This window comes from Phocoena phocoena, chromosome 2, assembly GCF_963924675.1.
Source record: "Phocoena phocoena chromosome 2, mPhoPho1.1, whole genome shotgun sequence".
Taxonomy (NCBI): Eukaryota; Metazoa; Chordata; class Mammalia; order Artiodactyla; family Phocoenidae; genus Phocoena; species Phocoena phocoena.
Window position 1 is genome coordinate 157,865,878 of NC_089220.1, and position 19,118 is coordinate 157,884,995.

At 40.7% G+C, this 19,118-nt stretch overlaps 1 protein-coding gene across 1 annotated transcript in view; it reads left to right on the top strand.

The window, feature by feature from the left end:
* Positions 1-12,940, top strand: part of DHTKD1 (dehydrogenase E1 and transketolase domain containing 1) — a 52,303-nt gene extending 39,363 nt beyond the window's left edge. The window contains exons 12-17 of the mRNA XM_065872056.1: positions 154-260; positions 5,611-5,775; positions 8,873-8,955; positions 9,301-9,470; positions 11,934-12,019; positions 12,836-12,940. Of these exons, the coding sequence (XP_065728128.1) occupies positions 154-260; positions 5,611-5,775; positions 8,873-8,955; positions 9,301-9,470; positions 11,934-12,019; positions 12,836-12,940 (716 nt within the window). The remainder of the gene's footprint in view (positions 1-153; positions 261-5,610; positions 5,776-8,872; positions 8,956-9,300; positions 9,471-11,933; positions 12,020-12,835) is intronic.
* Positions 12,941-19,118: the final 6,178 nt, after the last annotated feature.

Genomic DNA, 19,118 nt, shown 5'->3' on the forward strand with positions numbered 1-19,118 from the left:
TCTCCTGGGGAATGTGCTTGGTTGTAGTGAATGGTGCAATGAAAATGGTTTTGGGGAGTCCAGCAACAAACTAACATGTGTCTCACCGCCCAGTCGCCCCGGGCTGTCCTGCACCTGCGTCGTGGCGTTCTTACTCCCGCTGCTGCTTTGCAGGTGAGGCCAAGTGGCTCCTCCAGAGCGGCATCGTGGTCCTCCTTCCTCACGGGTACGACGGGGCTGGACCAGAGCACTCATCCTGTCGAATAGAGCGTTTCTTGCAGGTATGTCCACTGCCTTCTGGATTCCACGAAATGTTTCCCTGCTTTCTAGGTGCTTTGAAATAGAACTGCCTCCTGCAAATACCTAATGTGAACCTTGGACTATAAGACATTGTAGTATTTGAATGAAACAGATTTAATGCAATGTCAATCAATATTCCTTGGAAACGTGATGCCTCAAGCATGTTAGTGTCACGGTTTTACGGCAATGAAAGTGCTTCTTCTCTTTTTTTTTAGTATTTATTTATTTAGGCTGTGCCGGGAGTTAGTTGCAGCATGCGGGATTTTTAGTTGCAGCATGCGGGATCTTTAGTTGCGGCACGTGGGCTCAGTTGCGGCATGCGGGATCTAGTTCCCCCACCAGGGATGGAACCTGAGTCCCCTGAATTGGTAGTGTGGAGTCTTACCCACTGGACCACTCAGGGAAGTCCCTGAAAGTGCTTCTCATGCGGCAAGTATCAGTAGTTTCTGAGTCAAGCTGATCATCGGAGTCATCTAGGGGCTTTTTATAAACAGAGATACAGTGACCAACCCCAGATCTAAGTAGTGATAGTATTTTTATAAAATGATTCGTGACCATTAAAAAATGTTAAACAACAACCCAGAAATTACCATTGTTATCTTTTGGTAAGAATCATTACCAATGCCTCTTTATGCATATTTCTAATACTTTATTATGAAAAATTTCAAACATACAGAAAAGTTGAAAAAACTTTACAAGAGAGTATTCATATGCCCACTTGCTACATTCTACCGTTAATATTTTATTATATTTGTTTTATCATGTATCTATTCATCTGCCATCCCTCTATCCATAAATCCATGTAATTTTTGGATGCATTTGAAAGTAAATGGAGACATCAGTACACATCACCCTAAGTACATGAATATCATTAATTATCTTAGCATACAGGCCGATAAAATATATAGAAAGGTGATAGATTAGTAGATAGGTAGATAGAACAATAGCTAGATAAATGGATATAACTGGTTGGTTAGTAGATAATGACAGAGAAATCATTTCATAAAAATTAGATTACAGAAATAAATTGGAGGTAAATTAAAGAACTAGCTGTGAAATACAAAACTACAGTTTTTCAAAGAAATATAGGAATGAGGATACAAGAGATACAGTTTGGGAGTCATCAGTTTCTAGATGATATTTAAAGTCATGAAACTGGATGAAATTATCAAAAGAATGAGTACAGCTAGAGAAGAGAAGTTGCCCCCCAACTGAGCCCTGGGATAGCCCAGCAGTTAGAGGCTGCAGGGAAGGAGAACACAGGAGGCCGAGAAGGAGCAACCAGTGAAGCTGGAGGAAGGTCCTAGAAAGCAAGTGAAGGATACATGTTAAGAAGGAGGACGTATCAAGGCCAAATCAGGATAGGACTGAGAATTAGCCGTTGGATTTAGCAATAAAGGGTTCATTTGGCGGTCGGTAACTGCAGTTTGTTTAGGTGGAGTGGTATTAGGAGTATATGGAAGGAGGAAAGTTTAACTCTTTTGAAAAGTTTTGCTGCAAATAGAACAAGGAAGTGGGAAATTTGCACCAAGAGAGGTTCTTTTTGCTTGCTTTTTTCTTTTTTTTAATTTATTTTTTTTGCTGTACGTGGGCCTCTCACTGTTGTGGCCTCTCCCATTGCGGAGCACAGGCTCCGGACGTGCAGGCTCAGCAGCCATGGCTCACGGGCCCAGCCGCTCCGCGGCATGTGGGATCTTCCTGGACCGGGGCACGAACCCGCGTCCCCTGCATCGGCAGGTGGACTCTCAACCACTGCGCCACCAGGGAAGCCCTTGCCTTTGTTTTAAAGATAGGAGAAATAACAGCATGTTTGTATGCTGATAGGAATGATCCAGTAGAGAAGAAAATATTGACGTAGGAGAGAGAGTAGAATGACTGGAGTGATGGCCTTGAGAGAGCAGGATGGGCTGGTGTCCACTGCACAAGGGATCGGATCAGCTCTAGACAGCAGCATGGCAGCTTCCTCTATGGTAATAACCAGAAGGCAGAGAATTCGATGCAGATGATAGAACATGGTAGATGTTGTGGTGAAGGTCTGAGGAGATACTCTTGGGTCATTAGCCGAGAGTGATGATGCAGGAGGAGATCCTGGGTTAAAGCTGTGAAATAGTCATCTGGAAGAGGAGGAGAATGAGTGAATTAGGGAAATAGAAGATAATAGTCTAAGAGCACTGAGGGCCCACTTAAGATTCTTGGTCAAGATTTTAAAGTGAGATCCATCAGTGTGATTTCGTGTTTTCTCCAGCTTCATTCCTGCATAGTTTCAGAAATGGGACAGATGGAAAGTTGAGATTAACTCGGCTTGTGGTTTGGAGTGAAAAAATGTCAAGGGAGTTAAGGGTGTATGCAAAAGAATGATTATAATGATTGACTATGGAATTTAGCTTAAGTAAGGAGGAGGGAGGAGATGTGAAGGGTGAAGGCCAGTGAAAAGGTGATAGGATCAATATGTTGGTGGTATTGATGAGGCCGAAGGATTGATGGAGTCAAAGTGTTAACGGGAATTGAGCTAGAAAGGTAGGAAGTGGTGGTCAGAGTGGAATGGATAAAGTAGAGCTTATGGAGAGATCCCTGTCAGTGAAACCAGGATGTAGCCATGGAAATGAGTTGTTGAGGTAGGATGGAGGACAGAGTGATTGGAGGACAGGAGTTCAAGGAAGCAAGTTGCCAGGGTTTTGAAAGGACCATCTACATATGCATTAAAATTACCAAGTCCATGTTAATAATTTTCTCAAACCTACTTCACAGGATTACTGTGAGGCATAAAGGGTCAATATATGTAAATGCTTAGAACAGTAATCCACATTTATATGTTTGCTGTTTATTATTTTTATTATTATCGTTTCCTGTGCTTGCACTGGGATTACCTCAAGCTCTTTGTTTACACTACTGATTTTATTTTTAGCCCTGCAAAAGAATTCATATATCGATATGTAAAGTGAAGAGTGTTTGCTGTTTATATAAGCACTTGCTTACTTCATCTTCTTTCACTGTGATTATCTCAAGCTCTTTGTTCATGCCATTTCTTTTTTTTTTTTTTTGCGGTACGTGGGCCTCTCACTGCTGTGGCCTCCCCCGCCACGGAGCACAGGCTCCGGACGCGCAGGCCCAGCGGCCACGGCCCGCGGGCCCAGCCGCTCCACGGCACGTGGGATCCCCCCAGACCAGGGCACGAACCCGCGTCCCTGCATCGGCAGGCGGACTCTCAACAACTGCGCCACCAGGGAAGCCCCCTGCCATTTCTTTTTCATCCTGTCTGTTCTGCTTCTTGATGTTTCTTATTTATTTATTAGATCTGTAGTGGTTGAGTTTGGTTCTCACTTGGTTTTCTTGGCATTGCACTCACCTTTCTTATCTAATTCTATTGTGTAATCTTTATGACTATCTGCCCTTTAAAACAGTGTTGTTTTTTAAAATTGTGGTAAGAACACTTAACATGAGACCTACCCTCTTAACAGATTGTTAAGTGTGCATTGCAATACTGTTGACTGTAGCTACTATGTTGTACAGCAGATCTCTAGAACTTATTCATCTTACATAACTGAAACCTTATACCCCTTGACTAGCAACTCTCCATTTCCCCTTCCCTGCCCCTGGCAACCACTGCTCTGCTTTCTGCTTCTCTGAGTTTGACTATTTTAGATTGCTCATATAACTGGAATTGTGCAGTATCTGTACGTCACTTAGCATAATGTCCTCAGAGCTCATCTGTGTTACTGCAAAGTGCAGGATTTCCTTCCTTGAACAGGCTGAGTAATATTACATATATAGATGAAAATACCTATATACCACATAGCACATTTCCTTTATCCATTCATCCATAGATGACCATTTAGGTTGTTTCCACATCTTGGCTATCATGAGTAGTGTTGCAATGAACATGGGAGTGCTAGTACCTCTTTGAGATCCTGATTTCAGTTCTTTTGGTTAAATACTCAGAAGTGGGATTTCTGGAGTATACAGTAATTCCGTTATTAATTTTTTGAGGAGCCTCCATGCTGTTTTCCATAGTGACTATACCAATTTACTTTCCTACCAACAGTGTACAAGGGCTCCCTTTTCTCCACATCCTTGCCAATACTTATGTCTTTTGTTAAAATTGGCTGCCTTTTGCCTGCTATGTTCCTTTCTTTTTGTCCCCCTCTTATAAAAAGTTATAAGGGGCTGTATAATATTTACATTGTTGCTATATCATTTTATTTCATCTTGTCTTTGATTATTTAGGGCAATTCTTCAAAACTGTATAGTTTCCCTGAGAGGGTGTGGGTGAATTCCCCTTAATTTTCCTTCCCATTTGGTACCAATTTACCTTCTTAGAACAACAGTTGAGAATAGCCTCCAGTACATGAAGCCTGAGGACATGGTGTGGGAGGACATAGCTCTGCTGGACAGAGGGTTTTTCTTGCTAAATTCCGGTGTCCCTTCTGAGATTCAATAGCTAAGCCCATACAAGGGTCCACTCCCTGGTCAGGGCTGTGTATTACTTCCGTGGGCCTCTCTTTCCTTGGCATGTCCTGGCCCTGGAAGCGGCAAGCCTGGCAGCCCCATCTGCCTCCACTGAATTCTGCAGGGGCTTCAGCCCTAGATTTTGCCTTTTTTTACCCAGGGTGCCACTCACACCCTGTCACCACACTGGAGGAGCCCAGTAAAAATCTCAGGATTTTGTCAACTCACTTACTTTCCTCTGTACTGCTTCTCGATCAGGGTTAGGAGACATGCCTCAAGTTTCTGTCCCAGCAGGATCTTCTGAGATTTCATTCCTTGCCCTCGATTTTTCAACCTCGTTAGCTGCTCTCGTTCTTGTCTCTGAAACAAACTATACTTACATTTACTCCATCAGGAGAGTGAGATTCAGATAGTGCATTCTTCCAACATCTTCACTCCACAGTCATCAGCATCTGTACTTTTCAAAAAGTCTCCTCCAGATGCTTTTTTTTTTTTAATTTTAATTTTTTTTGGTCATGCCACATGGCTTGTGGGATCTTAGTTCCCTGACCAGGGATAGAACTCGGGCCCTTGGCAGTGAAAGCTCCAAGTCCCAACCACTGGACCACCAGGGAAGTCCCCACCTCCACATGCTTCCTGCAGTCAGCTGTGTTTGGAAAGAACCACATTAAAACACACAGACTTGGCCGATGGGGAGCCATTAGGCTTCTCCTCTGGTGAATTCTTCACGGGTCATAAATTTACCTTCTGGTCTTTTTCTGTAATGAAGAGACACATCTCTTCTCCTGCTCATCAAGAGCCCCGTGTCCCCCTTAGGATAGCCTGTGCCCTTAGGATGCAATGAGATGACCCGACTGTCTGCCCTTCCTCTCACTTCCCTCCTAGATGTGTGACAGCGTGGAGGAGGGCGTGGACGGGGATACCGTGAACATGTGCATGGCTCACCCCTCCACGCCCGCCCAGTACTTTCACCTGCTACGGAGACAGATGGTCCGGAACTTCAGGAAGCCCCTCATCCTTGCTTCTCCGAAGATGTTGCTCAGACTCCCTGTAAGTAGAAAAAGCTGGTTATTAGTCTTTTTTGTCCTGTCATTTTTTTTCCCCTGCATTTTCGTCTCTTTTCTGTATCTGATTGTAGATGCAAATGACAGAAGCATCTCTTTGGTTTTAGTTGGCCATGCTGCTTTGTCTCTCCCTTTTTCTCTTTTTTTAACCTTTCAAGAATAACTAGAAATCTAAGTCGCTCTCGGTTTCATTGTCACGAAGGACAGGCATAGCACATATTATAACCCTGGCATCCCAGTCTGAGCAGAAATAATCTTTCAGGAAAAGTTTCAAAGTCCAAATGGTCTCAGCACTGCTATGTTGATAGTTGCAAGTTGGGAATTGAAAGTACTTTGATGAAAATGAGTGGTTTTAGTCATTGACTTTTATTTAGACTTTTTCTGTTAAATGATTTATCACCGGTAGACTCCGTTTCAAACATTGTAACAATATAGCTTATCACTACCTGGCTTTACAAGAGTATATTTTCTCTTGGTTTACCAGAACTAAGTGTTAAGCGCACATGTTTTTTTAAATCACACAAATATGCTAGTTTTCAAGTGGCAGAGTTCAAGGTAAGAAACACTGCTGAGCATATATTTATCCCACCTGCTATAATTTTTGTCAGTTTTGTATGAGAGTCTGAATTAGGATTAACATTCGAAAAACCTCTGCATTTATTTGGTTGCCACTGCTGAGGTGATCTAAGTCGTTTAGGACTTGGCTGTTTGAGATGACCTTGTGCTTCTCACAAAGGTTAGAGAACGTGTATTTGGAAGTGAGGGGTGTCGAGGGAAGCTGCCAGTGATTTGCCTTCACCGGTTGCCTTTTTTGGCGTTTCTAGCATCTGCAGGGGAGTAAGGTGACCCTTGTTCTCACAGTCGGTCAAGGGTACTTGAGTGATCCCAGAGTGAGCGCCCCCTTAAATTTTGCTCTCCAGGCCCCTCACCTGTCTCACCCCAGCCTCAGGGGTCAATAATGAGGAAATGCACTTCAAGTTCTTTCACCAATGGCTGAAAGTTCATTTGTTTGGTCTGCTTATTCTCTCTGTGAACAACCTTATGAATTTTGAGATGGTTTCATGAGCATCATGGGACATTCAAGACAAACAAATTCAGTCCCTTTACACCATCTTTCTGATGGAGCTGTCTTGACACCGATATTTTGAAACAGCAATGTGAAAGGAGCCAAGTCAAAATGTAAAGTTACTATAATTTTGCTCTGGGTCTTAGTTGCGGCATGTGGGATCTAGTTCCCTGACCAGGGATCGAACCTGCACCCCCGGCATTGGAAGGCAGAGTCTTAACCACTGGAACACCAGGGAAGTCCTGATCTGGGATTCTTGAACCCAACTTTCATTGTATCCCTAACATTGTCACCTGCTCTCTCAATCATAACTAAAAGGAGTGCAATGATATTAAATAAAATGCATGTATATTATTAGGTATTGAGTGAACTATTAGAAGTTTTGTTGAGAATTTCTTTTGCTGTTTGAAACTGAAAATGAGTTCATTTTCTGGCCCTAATGCTCCACCCCTCTCCCCAAGTCTAATATACAACTTATTAAATAAGTGAAGCCTTCCTTGGGGAGCTTAAAAAATATCAACAGCTATCTTATAGACTTTCAAGTGAAGAACTACTCTTATTAAGTAGTCAAATATTTTCATTAAACATGTAAGTCCTTTTGTTAATGGAAAGTCAGTACAACCAGTATTGAATTCTGATTTCTTCCTGAAAATTGGATTATTGGTACAAGTGATCTAGCAGAATATAATAGCCAGCCTTCTCTATCCATGGCCCACTCAGAGATGACTTGCCATGTAGCAGACATGACTCAGGGGTACAGGGAGTTTGTCTGTCAAGTGGTACCAAAATCCTACCCCAGTTTCCCACCTAACTCTGAACTCTGAACCTTTTGATTCCTGCTGTAGGAAGTGGGGACTGACAAAAGGCTCTGGTTCAGAAGGGAGAAAAATTGCCTCTATCACACATTATTTACTAATATGCATAGCTGAATAGCTAATATTAATTTTTTAGGTTATGTACAATATCCCAGCATCAGTGTGGCTGCCCTCAATGGCCTAGTCTAAATGTCATATACCCATTTGGGGCTGGACTATAGGGAAACTAACTAGATGATAGCAAAAGAGATCAAATCCCTCACCTTGGCTTCATCAGTTTTATACTTTAAGTTCTTTGCAACAAGTATTTATTTGCCGCACCACGCAGCTTGTAGGATCTTTGTTCCCTGACCAGGGATTGAACCTGGGCCCTCGGCAGTGAAAGCACTGAGTCCTCACCACTGGACTGCCAGGGAATTCCCAAGTATTTTTTTAAATTGGGCTCAGTAATAAAATTTCTTTTCATCGTGGAAATATTCATATGTTTTTCCTACTTGTTCTGTTTCATTTATAAATTATAGTCAAAATCCTAAAGACAGAAATAATTGCCCTACCTCAGCTATTCCGGTTCACAATATAAATTCTATAAAATGTTGTTTCTGATTCCAATTCCAAAAAGTTAAGGTGTAGTTTTTATTGATAATAAAGTTGAGTCATCACACTGCAAATTTTTTTTTTTTTTGGCTGCGTTGGGTCTTCGTTGCGGTGCACGGGCTTCTCATTGCGGTGGCTTCTCTTGTTGCGGAGCACGGGCTCTAGGCGCGTGGGCTCAGTAGTTGTGGCTCTTGGGCTCTAGAGCGCAGGCTCAGTAGTTGTGGTGCACGGGCTTAGTTGCTCCGCAGCATGTGGGATCTTCACGGACTAGGGCTTGAACCCGTGTCCCTTGCACTGGCAGGCAGATTCTCAACCACTGTGCCACCAGGGAAGTCCCCCACACTGAAATTTTGACTGTTAAAATTTATTGTGGCACCAAGCAAAAGGCGATCTTATGTAACCTCAGAAAAATATTTTATTCTGAAGTATACAGAACAGATACTTTTGGGAAAGATATTTTGTTTAATAGTACATATGTTTACTTATAGTCCCAGGAGAGAATTTTGATACTAGTTTTTGGGAAAGATCCCTGATAAATAAAAGCATCTTTAGGTCCTTGCCCTTGGTTGATAGATTTGTGGCTTTTTTCTCCCCCTCCCCCTCCTTAGGCAGCTGTGTCAACTCTTCAAGAAATGGCACCAGGAACAGCATTCAAACCAGTCATTGGTGATTCATCTGTGGATCCAAAAAAGTAATCTGATGTGGAGCTCTGTTTTCATACTCTGCAGTAGATTTGTAGTGAGTGGGAAAACTAGTTCATGTTAAGTGAACCAAGCGACCCAAATCTTCTCTATCCTTATATAAGTCCTTTAAGTTCATGGGGTAGGAGTTAGAATATGCACAGAAGAGTGAATTTTGGAGGCATATGTTGCTCAAGAAGGTTGGGCAGGGCACAGCATGAGTGAACCCCACTACAACGCCCCTGCTGCTTCAGTGGTGAAGCATTTAAATCTCTGTGGTCTCCCCCTTTCTTCTGCTACAGTTCTTACTTTAAGATATTTCTCCCCCGCCTCACTGTCCCTTTTCTACCCAACAGGGTTAAGAGTTTAGTGTTCTGCTGCGGCAAACATTTCTATGCCCTGCTGAAGCAAAGAGAATCTTTGGAGGCCAGGAAGCATGACTTTGCCATCATCCGAATGGAAGAACTCTGCCCTTTCCCACTCGATTCGCTGCAGGAGGAGATGAGCAAATACAAACATGTTAGAGGTAAAGGGTCCTTCTTATTAGGCTTTTTTGGTTTTAAGTTACCTGAAACCTATTTGAACTATCTCAAATAAAAAGATGGTACTGGAGCAGTGAGAGTTATTAGAAAGTTGAATCTCATGGAATCTGGAGATATGAAAGTAATACAACTGAAGCCAATGTCTCTATGTCTTTTTTGGTGTCCTTTTGGGTGTCCCTTTCGTTCTCCCCCACTTTCGTATAAGACATCGAATTTCTTGAGTTTGGAGGGAATCAGTGCTATACAATCGTTTATGATATATCTGGTATAATTGTAAAAGATAAGCCTTTTCAACAGATGGGGCTGGAATGATTAGATATCTATGTGCACCTTATACAGAAATTAACTCAAAGTTGATCATAGACCTCAATGTAAAACTATAAAACTTCTAGAAGGAAGTGGATGAAAATCTTCCTGACCTTGGGTTAGGCAAGAAGTGCTTAGACATAACACCAAAAGCACGTTCCAGAAAAGAAAAAGTAGATTTTACCAAGATGAAAAACTTTTGCACTGCAAAAGGCACTGCAAAGAATATAAAAAAGACAAGCCACAAACCGGGAGAAAATATTTGTAAAAACATATCTGACAAAGGACTCTCCAGAATGTTGAAAGAGCTCTGAAAACTCAAGTTAGAAAACATATAATCCAGTTTTTCAAAAGGTGCAAAAGAACTGAACAGTCATTTTACCAAAGAATTAGATGGCAAATACCCATATGAGAAGATCATCAACATGATTAGTGATAGGGAAATGCAAATTACGCCAAAATGAGATATGGCTACATACCTATTAGAATGGCTAAAATGAAAACAAAACAATATCAAGGACTGATCAGGATGCAGAGCAACTGGGACCTTCATCCACTGCTGGTGGGAATGCAAACTCATACAGCCACTCCGGAAAACAGTTTTGTCAGTTTCTCATGCAGCTACACACAGAGTTTCCTTACCACGCAGCAGTCCCACTCCTAGGTATTTACTCAAGAGAAAGGAAGAATCCATATGTGAATATTTATAGTGGCTGTATTCATAATTGCCCCAAGCTGGAAGCAGCCAAAACATCCTTCAACTGGTGAATGAAGAAACAATCTCATTGTGCATCCCTACAGTATCGTGCTCCTTAAGAGTAAAAGAGAGTGAACTATTGCTAGCGGCAAAATGACCGACGGATTTTGCTAATTCACAGAAGCCCAAACCAAAAGACTGTATACTGTGTGATTCCACTTACCTGATGCTCTGGAAAAGGCAAAACTTCGGGGATAGAGAAAAGATCGGTGGTTGCCAGAGGTTGGGGGTGGGAGGAAGAGCTGAGCACAAAGGGTCAGGATGAGGGAATATTTGGGGGTTAGAGAATTGTTCTGTATCATGATTGTGGTGATGGATACATGACTGTGCATTTCTCAAAAAAAAAAAGACAACACTGTGCCATATTGGAAAGGTAATAATATATTTACTTGAGGATATGTGTGTGTGTATGTGTGTATATATGTAACTATGTGTGTATATGTGTCTATATACACATATAACATGTATAGTATATGTATGTGTGTGTATGTGCACACACATGCATATATAGTGTGTCTGTAGTATGTTGTGTATATTTACTTGAGGATATGTGTGTATGTGTGTGTATATATATGTAACTATGTGTGTATATGTGTCTATATACACATATAACATGTATAGTATACGTATGTGTGTGTATGTGCACACACATGCATATATAGTGTGTCTGTAGTATGTTGTATATATTTACTTGAGGATATGTGTGTATGTGTCTATATACATATATAACATGTATAGCATACGTATGTGTATGTATGTGCACACACATGCATCTATAGTGTGTCTGTGTGTGTAGTATATTGTATATATTTACTTGAGGATGTGTGTGTATGTGTGTGTATGTGTCTATATACATATATAACATGTATAGCATACGTATGTGTATGTATGTGCACACATATGCATCTATAGTGTGTCTGTGTGTGTAGTATGTTGTATATATTTACTTGAGGATATGTGTGTATGTATATGTGTCTATATACACATATAACATGTATAGTATATGTATGTGTACGTATGTGCACACACATGCATCTATAGTGTGTCTGTGTGTGTAGTATGTTGTATATATTTACTTGAGGATATGTGTGTGTATATGTGTCTATATACACATATAACATGTATAGTATATGTATGTGTACGTATGTGCACACACATGCATCTATAGTGTGTCTGTGTGTGTAGTATGTTGTATATATTTACTTGAGGATATGTGTGTGTATATATGTAACTATGTGTGTATATGTGTCTATATACACATATAACATGTATAGTATACTTACGTGTACGTATGTGCACACACATGCATCTATAGTGTGTCTGTGTGTGTAGTATGTTGTATATATTTACTTGAGGTGCTGAGATGAACTTTCTTCTTTCATAGATTTTATTTGGAGTCAGGAGGAGCCTCAGAACATGGGTCCTTGGTTTTTTGTTTCTCCAAGGTTTGAAAAGCAACTGGCCTGCAAGGTGATAGCTCTTTCTCCTTTGCAGTGTTTTGTGTGTGTCCCTTTTCTCCTATTGGAGTGCCACCAAATAGGTTTATCCCCTATTATCAGTCCAAAGCTTCTAAAGATAAACTAAAATATAAAACCTATTTTTAGGCTCCTTTTTCAGACTAAACTTCTGAGTGTTTAGCAAGATGTATATGTGTAGCTACTAGTATCATGTTAAAAAACAAAACAAAAACAATGATTATACTCGAAAAGGTAGAAGACCTACCTGTCGTCTACCGTTCCCGTTAGCCTACTCAGCATTCTTGTCCCAAAGGTCAGTATCCAAGCCCCGGGGGAGGAGAGCGATGAGCTCGCTTGTTTTACAGTAACACTTATTCCAGGCCCACCTGCAAAGCTGGTAGACGTCGGAGGCCAAATTCTTTGTTACGTTTTAGGAAGAGGAAAACAAGGAGAAGAACAGTTGCGCTTCTGTTTATCTTTCTATTCTGCTTTGATTAAAACTCAGGTCACTTGATACCAGTTTATGGCACTCAAATCATTTTCACCTGTAAATAGTTCTAATTTAGGAAACTCTACAGCTAAAACCAACTAACAGTTACCTAAGAATAGGACAGATTCCAGAATATGTCTCACCTTATCACGCCTGGAATTTAGTTTTCAGTTGTGACATAGATCTCCCTGCAATCTATTTTATGTAACACATTATTTTCCAAAAAGGTGATTTATAGTTAAACAACTTCAGAGAAATACATGCATATCCCTGGACAAGCTAAGCAGAGCTCTGGTCTAGTCCAAATGTCATTGTATTTCTTTTCTGCTCCAACGCTAGCTCCGTCTGGTGAGCCGACCCGCGTTGCCGGTACCTGCTGTAGGAATCGGCAGCGTTCATCTAGAGCAGCATGAAGAAGTCCTCGCCAAGACCTTCACCCAATGATGCCCTAAAAAGAAACACTACTTACTTGTAAGAAAACTGCCATAAAAAGAAAGGCTCGCCTCCTCCACTCTCTCCTCCTTCCATTAGATGCCACAAAAAGAATGTATTCCTCGAAGATGTTGGGATTCATGAGGACAGAGGAGAGATTAATCTAGAAGAATACATGGAACAGCCAAAGGAATTGTTCATCAAGACGTGAATCCTACAAGTCACTTTCGTCCTTAAAAGTACCATAGTGTTATATTCTGTTAGACCTGCGTGGGTTGTAGAGCTAGGTCCTTATCCGGATGTTTCCAGACTCGACTCTTTCTAATTAACTGGGTATACCCAGGAAAAGTTCTTGAGTTTGAATTTATAGTTGCATAGGGATTACCTCAACATTATCTCCCTATTTTCTTGACACATGTGACTTTTATGAATTTTCCCTTTTTTATTCAAAGTCCCTGACTACCTGTATTTTCAATTTATGTCATCTCTGGTACTGCTTTCCAGCCACTGTGAAAAATGTTTCACCAAATCATTTTCACCTGTAAATAGTTCTAATTTAGGAAACTCTACAGCTAAAACCAACTAACAGTTACCTAAGAACAGGGCAGATTCCAGAATATGTCTCACCTTATCATGCCTGGAATTTAGTTTTCAGTTGTGACATAGATCTCCCTGCAATCTATTTTATGTAACACATTATGTAACACTATAGCAAAACTGTATTATTCCTGATTTGTGTTCTTCAAGATCACTATTTTACCCATTATCCTTAAATATAGGTTTTATTAAATATAAACCTCCGGGTGTATGATCCTTTAGCACAGTATTATTAAGCTGAGTTATAGTTACGATGAAATTGATTAGTGGTCTACTTTGCCACAGTATCTTTTTTCTTTTTCCTTAAATTGTTCTTGCCGCGATACCTTCATATTTTTAATTACCTCTGGGTGTCTGATATGGGGATCTCAGCCCCTGGCTGATCATCAGCCTTGCCTCTAAAAGTCCCTACTGTCATATGATGTTAATTTGTGATACTTAAGGGTCACTTTAACTTTGATAGCAGGAACTTCCCAACATCAGGCACTTTCTGGATTTCCAGAGGTCACCAACCCACTCCCTTATTCTGAAATTAAGCTTATAACTGGAAGTATAACTAAATGTCAGCAAACTCTGTACATTTTCCTGGCTTGGTGCTGCAGAGCACTACCATGTACCATGCTTGTGCTGGGACACTGTTTTTCTCAGAAATGGGGGAAGTACCGGGGCCCTGTAACACCCTCTCCACTTTTACTGGCAACTTTTAATGTCTTTCAGAATCAATGTATAGGTCGTTCTGGCCACAGCAGTAGATTCGTGATTCACATCTTAAACGTGTACATTAGTGTACTGATTTACCGTTTCTGTAATATTCACATCCCTTTTATTCCTATACACGTGAATGCTTTCTTCCTTCGCCAAGCCTTATAAATCATGTAACTTAGTGCAGGCCTTATAAATCATGTAACTTAGTGTCACACATGTCAACCGGTAAAATTACAAAGGTCTGCTTAATGAGAATGGTTATCAATGTTGTATATTGAACTAGAAAAAAAATAAAAGCACAGTGCCATTTTTTTTTCAGATCTCTCGGTTTCTTGAGTTAAAACATTTCAAAAGTCTGAGCACAAAATGAGATGGAAAACCAGATTTTTTTTTTAGTTGAGATCTCTCCAGATTTCTAACTTTACACCTCACGAGTCTGTTTCCTGTTACATCTCCAACCTGAGCCGTGAAATGTCTTCTGTATCTTAACCTTACTCTCAATCACCAGTGCAACGTGGATCAGCATTTTGAATTACCTTGCAAGAAGAGGCCATTTGAAGAATTCCAGATCAAATACTCACATAATAAAGAACGGGATAAATATATCAATAATAAAGTAAAATATTTTAAAAATTGATAATGTGGTATTAATATCCCATTAATGTAAATCTATGCTAGAAGCACAGAGTCTGAACCACTGGACCGCCAGGGAAGTCCCCCCAATTTTCTTTTTTATAAGAACAATTTTCTCAGTTTTCCTATATTTTCTGTACACATACTATAAGCAAAAATATTCTGAAGCATAGCCGTTTTGGGGCTGACTGTATTACCTTTGAAGTTTTATTATTTTAAAAAATTCCTTGGCTGGCAATAGAAACAGTATCACTTTTGCAAAATTGAAGAAATATGGTTTTAGCAATTAAGGGTTACACAGGAAGGAAGTCACAGATTAAGAATCAAGACTTTTGATCAAAGAAAGACAAATACCATATGATATCACTCATATGTGGAATTAAAATATGATACAAATGAACTTATTTACAAAACAGAGACAGACTCACACACCTTGAAAACGAATTTATGGTTACCAAAGGAGAAAGGGGGTGGGGGAGAGATAAATTAGGAGCTTGGGATTAATGGATATCACTACTATATATAAAATAAACAACAAGGTCCTGCTCTATAGCACAGGGAACTGTATTCAATATCCTATAATAAACCATAATGGAAACAAATCTGAAAAAGAATATATATATGTATGTATATATGATATTGAATCACTTTGCTGTACACCTGAAACACTGTAAATCAACTATACTTAGATTTAAAGAAAGAAGGAAAGAAAGAAAGAATCAAGACTTGGGTCTTGAGGTTCCTCAAGCCTTACCTAATTTCTCTTAGATGTACTTGGATATTTGGTTTACATTTTTCAGCTTCTCAGAGGATTCAGGCTAAAACTATTAAATTTTGGGGAAATTTGGACAAAATGTTTAAATCCTCAATATTTGTAACACACTATTACACAAGTAGACAATTCCTAAATTATTCTATGGAAGTAGTAATTCACTGTCAGGTTTGTATTTAAATCTGATAAAGCACAATCTAAAGCGGACTGTTAGTTCCCCATGGCTAGCTGCAAAATCAGTTAATTTTAGCAAACTTTTAATAAAAGTACACTACTTTAGTGCTGTTTCCCTGTGTCTTCTCTGACTCGCATGAAGAACCAGCTATAATGGAACAAAGATAAGATATGATCCTGTAAGAGTAGAATGGTATTTCCTCAATAAATAGTTTATTGAACATGTGTTGCATATATGGCATTGTTCTGGACATTAGAAACACATGAAATTTAGAGATAAAATGGGTTGCCCACTGCCCCAACGGACTGATAATCTGAGAAGACAAAATACTTCACATGCAGAGCGAGATTCTTGCTGAATATGCTTAAAACAAGGGGGAAGGTCATGATAGAGCAATATTCCTGATAGATGTAGATTAGGTGGCGTCTTGTGGTTATGCAAGGAAAAGTCCTGAGTGGCAAGTAGTAGCAGAAAGACTGAAGAATCTTGGAAAGGGAATTCACAAAAGTTATCTAGGGTATATTCCCAGCTTGTTCCCAGGCTTTTCCTTGAACCAGCGAGCTGTCCCAGAAACAGGTAGTAAAGAGAGAACTTTTCTGGTAAGGGGCCTGAGGTGACCTCGAAAAATGGTTCGCTATTCACTTAACCCAGAAAACCCCACAAAATCATGCAAGTCAAGAGGTTCAAATCTTCATGTTCACTTTAAGAACACTCACGAAACTGCCCAGGCCATTAAGGTATGCATATCCGAAAAGCCACCAAATATCTGAAGGATGTCACTTTAAAGAAGCAATGTGTGCCATTCTGTTGTTACAGTGGCGGAGTTGGTAGGTGTGGCCAGGCCAAAGAGCGGAGCTGGACCCAGGGTCGGTGGCCCAAAAAGAGTGCTGAATTTTTACTGCACATGCTCAAAAATGCAGAGAGTAATGCTGAACTTAAGGGCTTAGATGTAGAGTCTCTGGTCATTGAGCAAATCCAGGCGAAAAAAGCCCCAACGATGTGGTGCAGGACTTACAGAGCTCATGGCCGGATCAACCATACATGAGCTCTCCCTGCCACATTGAGATGATCCTTACTGAAAAAGAACAGATTGTTCCTAAACCAGAAGAGGAGGTTGCCCAGAAGAAAAATATCCCAGAAGAAACTGAAGAAACAAAAACTTATGGCCCAGGAATAAATGCCGCAAAAAATAAATGCAAATAAATGTTAAAAAAAAAAAAGAGAGAGAGAGAGAGAGAGGTACAGGCCACTCTTCTCCTTCTGTCAATTAGATTTTCAATTTAGCTCATCTTTATTGAAAGGATTCACGAAATTAGTTCACAATCTAGTGTCAAAACTGTATTTAAGTCAAACACTTGCAGGTAACTGAAAATGATACAAAAATTAAATAAGACCCTCCCTGCTATCCAGAAGTTTATGGTGTACTAGGGGAGATTAGGCAAGTATGAAAATGACTAAAACAAAGTAGAATGAGAGAAGAATGAAGTCACAGGATGTGCAGTGATGGTTATGGCAGATTGCATTTTCCAAAAGGCCAGAGTCATATTTTGTGTCCCACAAGCTCTTCCAGAATCTTACCACATCCTCACCTGGAGGTGGAGTCTATTTCCCTTCCCTCTTGAAGTTGAGCAAGACTTTGTGGCTGCCTCTATAAATGCAATGTTCTGAAAGTGATGCTGGGTCACTTCCAAGGACATGCCTTGGTACCCAGCTGCCATGTTGTGGGGAAGCCCAGGCCACATGGAGAAGCCACGTGGAGATGTTGGAGCTGACAGCTTCTGCTGAGGTCTTAGCTGACAGCCAGCATCAAATGCCAGACTTGTGAGTGAGAGCGCCTTCTGATAATTCAAGTCCCCAGCCTTGGACCTGTTGCAGATGACCCCAAGTGGAGCAGAGACTCATGCAAGCCCAGCCTAAATTGCCATATATATATGCCATATATATATATATATATATATATATATATATATATGTGCATGTATGTATATGTACATAACTTTGTTTAAAGACAAACACAGCTGGACACTAAAGTGCTAAGGACAGATTTTATTCAGTAATATACTATGTGTTGCATTAGGGAAAAGAATCCAGTGTGAATTAAACCCAACTTTGATTTGGACTGGCCTTTTAAGAGGAGAGTGAGAGAATAGGAAGAGGGCAGTGAGTGGAGGCTCAGTAGAGTCAGGAAAGTGAAAAATTAAGTGAAAAAAGCTGGAAGGTTTGGTCCATGTGAAACCCATCCAGGTTTGTTAACTGGTGCTAATGGAAGTTAAGGTCCTATCCTTCCACAGAGGTTGGGAGCCAGAGATCCTGCCTTCAAGTGTTGGCTGGAAGAAACGGTAAATTCTTTTGGCAGCCTTGAGCTTTCCCAGACAGATATTTTAAGGGGGCTACGCACAGCCTAGGGTGGAACTGTGTGGTGCTTGTTCCACCCCTTTATAGGTCAAGGTAAGGCCTACTGGAGAAAGGGCTCAGAGGAGCATGCCTAGAGTGTGGTCAAGGGGAGGCTGTGTGTGTGTGTGTGTGTGTGTGTGTGTGTGTACTTTGCTTCTTTTTTAGACATACATCTAAGCATTAGAACAGATCATTGGATTTGGTGATTATAAGTCATTAAGTGTCCTTTGAAATAGCTTGTTTCAGCAGTTGTTAGAGCAGAAGTTATATTGCAGGGGTTTAAAATTTGAGTAAAGAAAATAAATTTGAGGGCCTTCTATGTGTCAATCTCTTCGTTCATTTAGTTTTCACACCTGTAGGCTGTGGCTGTCACTATCCTTATTTTACTGATGTAGCTCAGAAAAAATTGCCCAAAGCCATTAAGAAGTAGGAGGGACTAAAATGTACGGCCTAATACATTAGGAATTAGGAATCTCATGTACGGCCATTAGATTCCTAACACTGCATGCGTTCCCTTACACTACGCCGTCCAAGAGGAGACAAGAGGGACAAAATCCTGATGTATTTCGGAGAAGCTAAAGGAGCGTGAGTGGTAGACAGTGGAGGGAATTCTCTGGCGGTCCAGTGGTTAGGACTCCTCGCTTTCACTGCGGGTTCAATCCCTGGTGGGGGAACTAAGATGCTGCAAGCTGCTCCGCGAAGCCAAAAAAAAAAAAAAAGAAAAGTACTAGATAGTGAAGAGTTCAGAAGCTATTAACTATAGACAAAGAGTCACAAATTTCTGAAAACTTCCTAGTAGTTCCAATAAGATGGAAGCAAAATAAAAAGGTTGTTTGGGTCACGCCGGCTCTGGGGGCGTCTCAGCCCCAGTCCTGGGTATCGAACCCCGGCCCTCGCTCCTGGGGCGGCCGCTC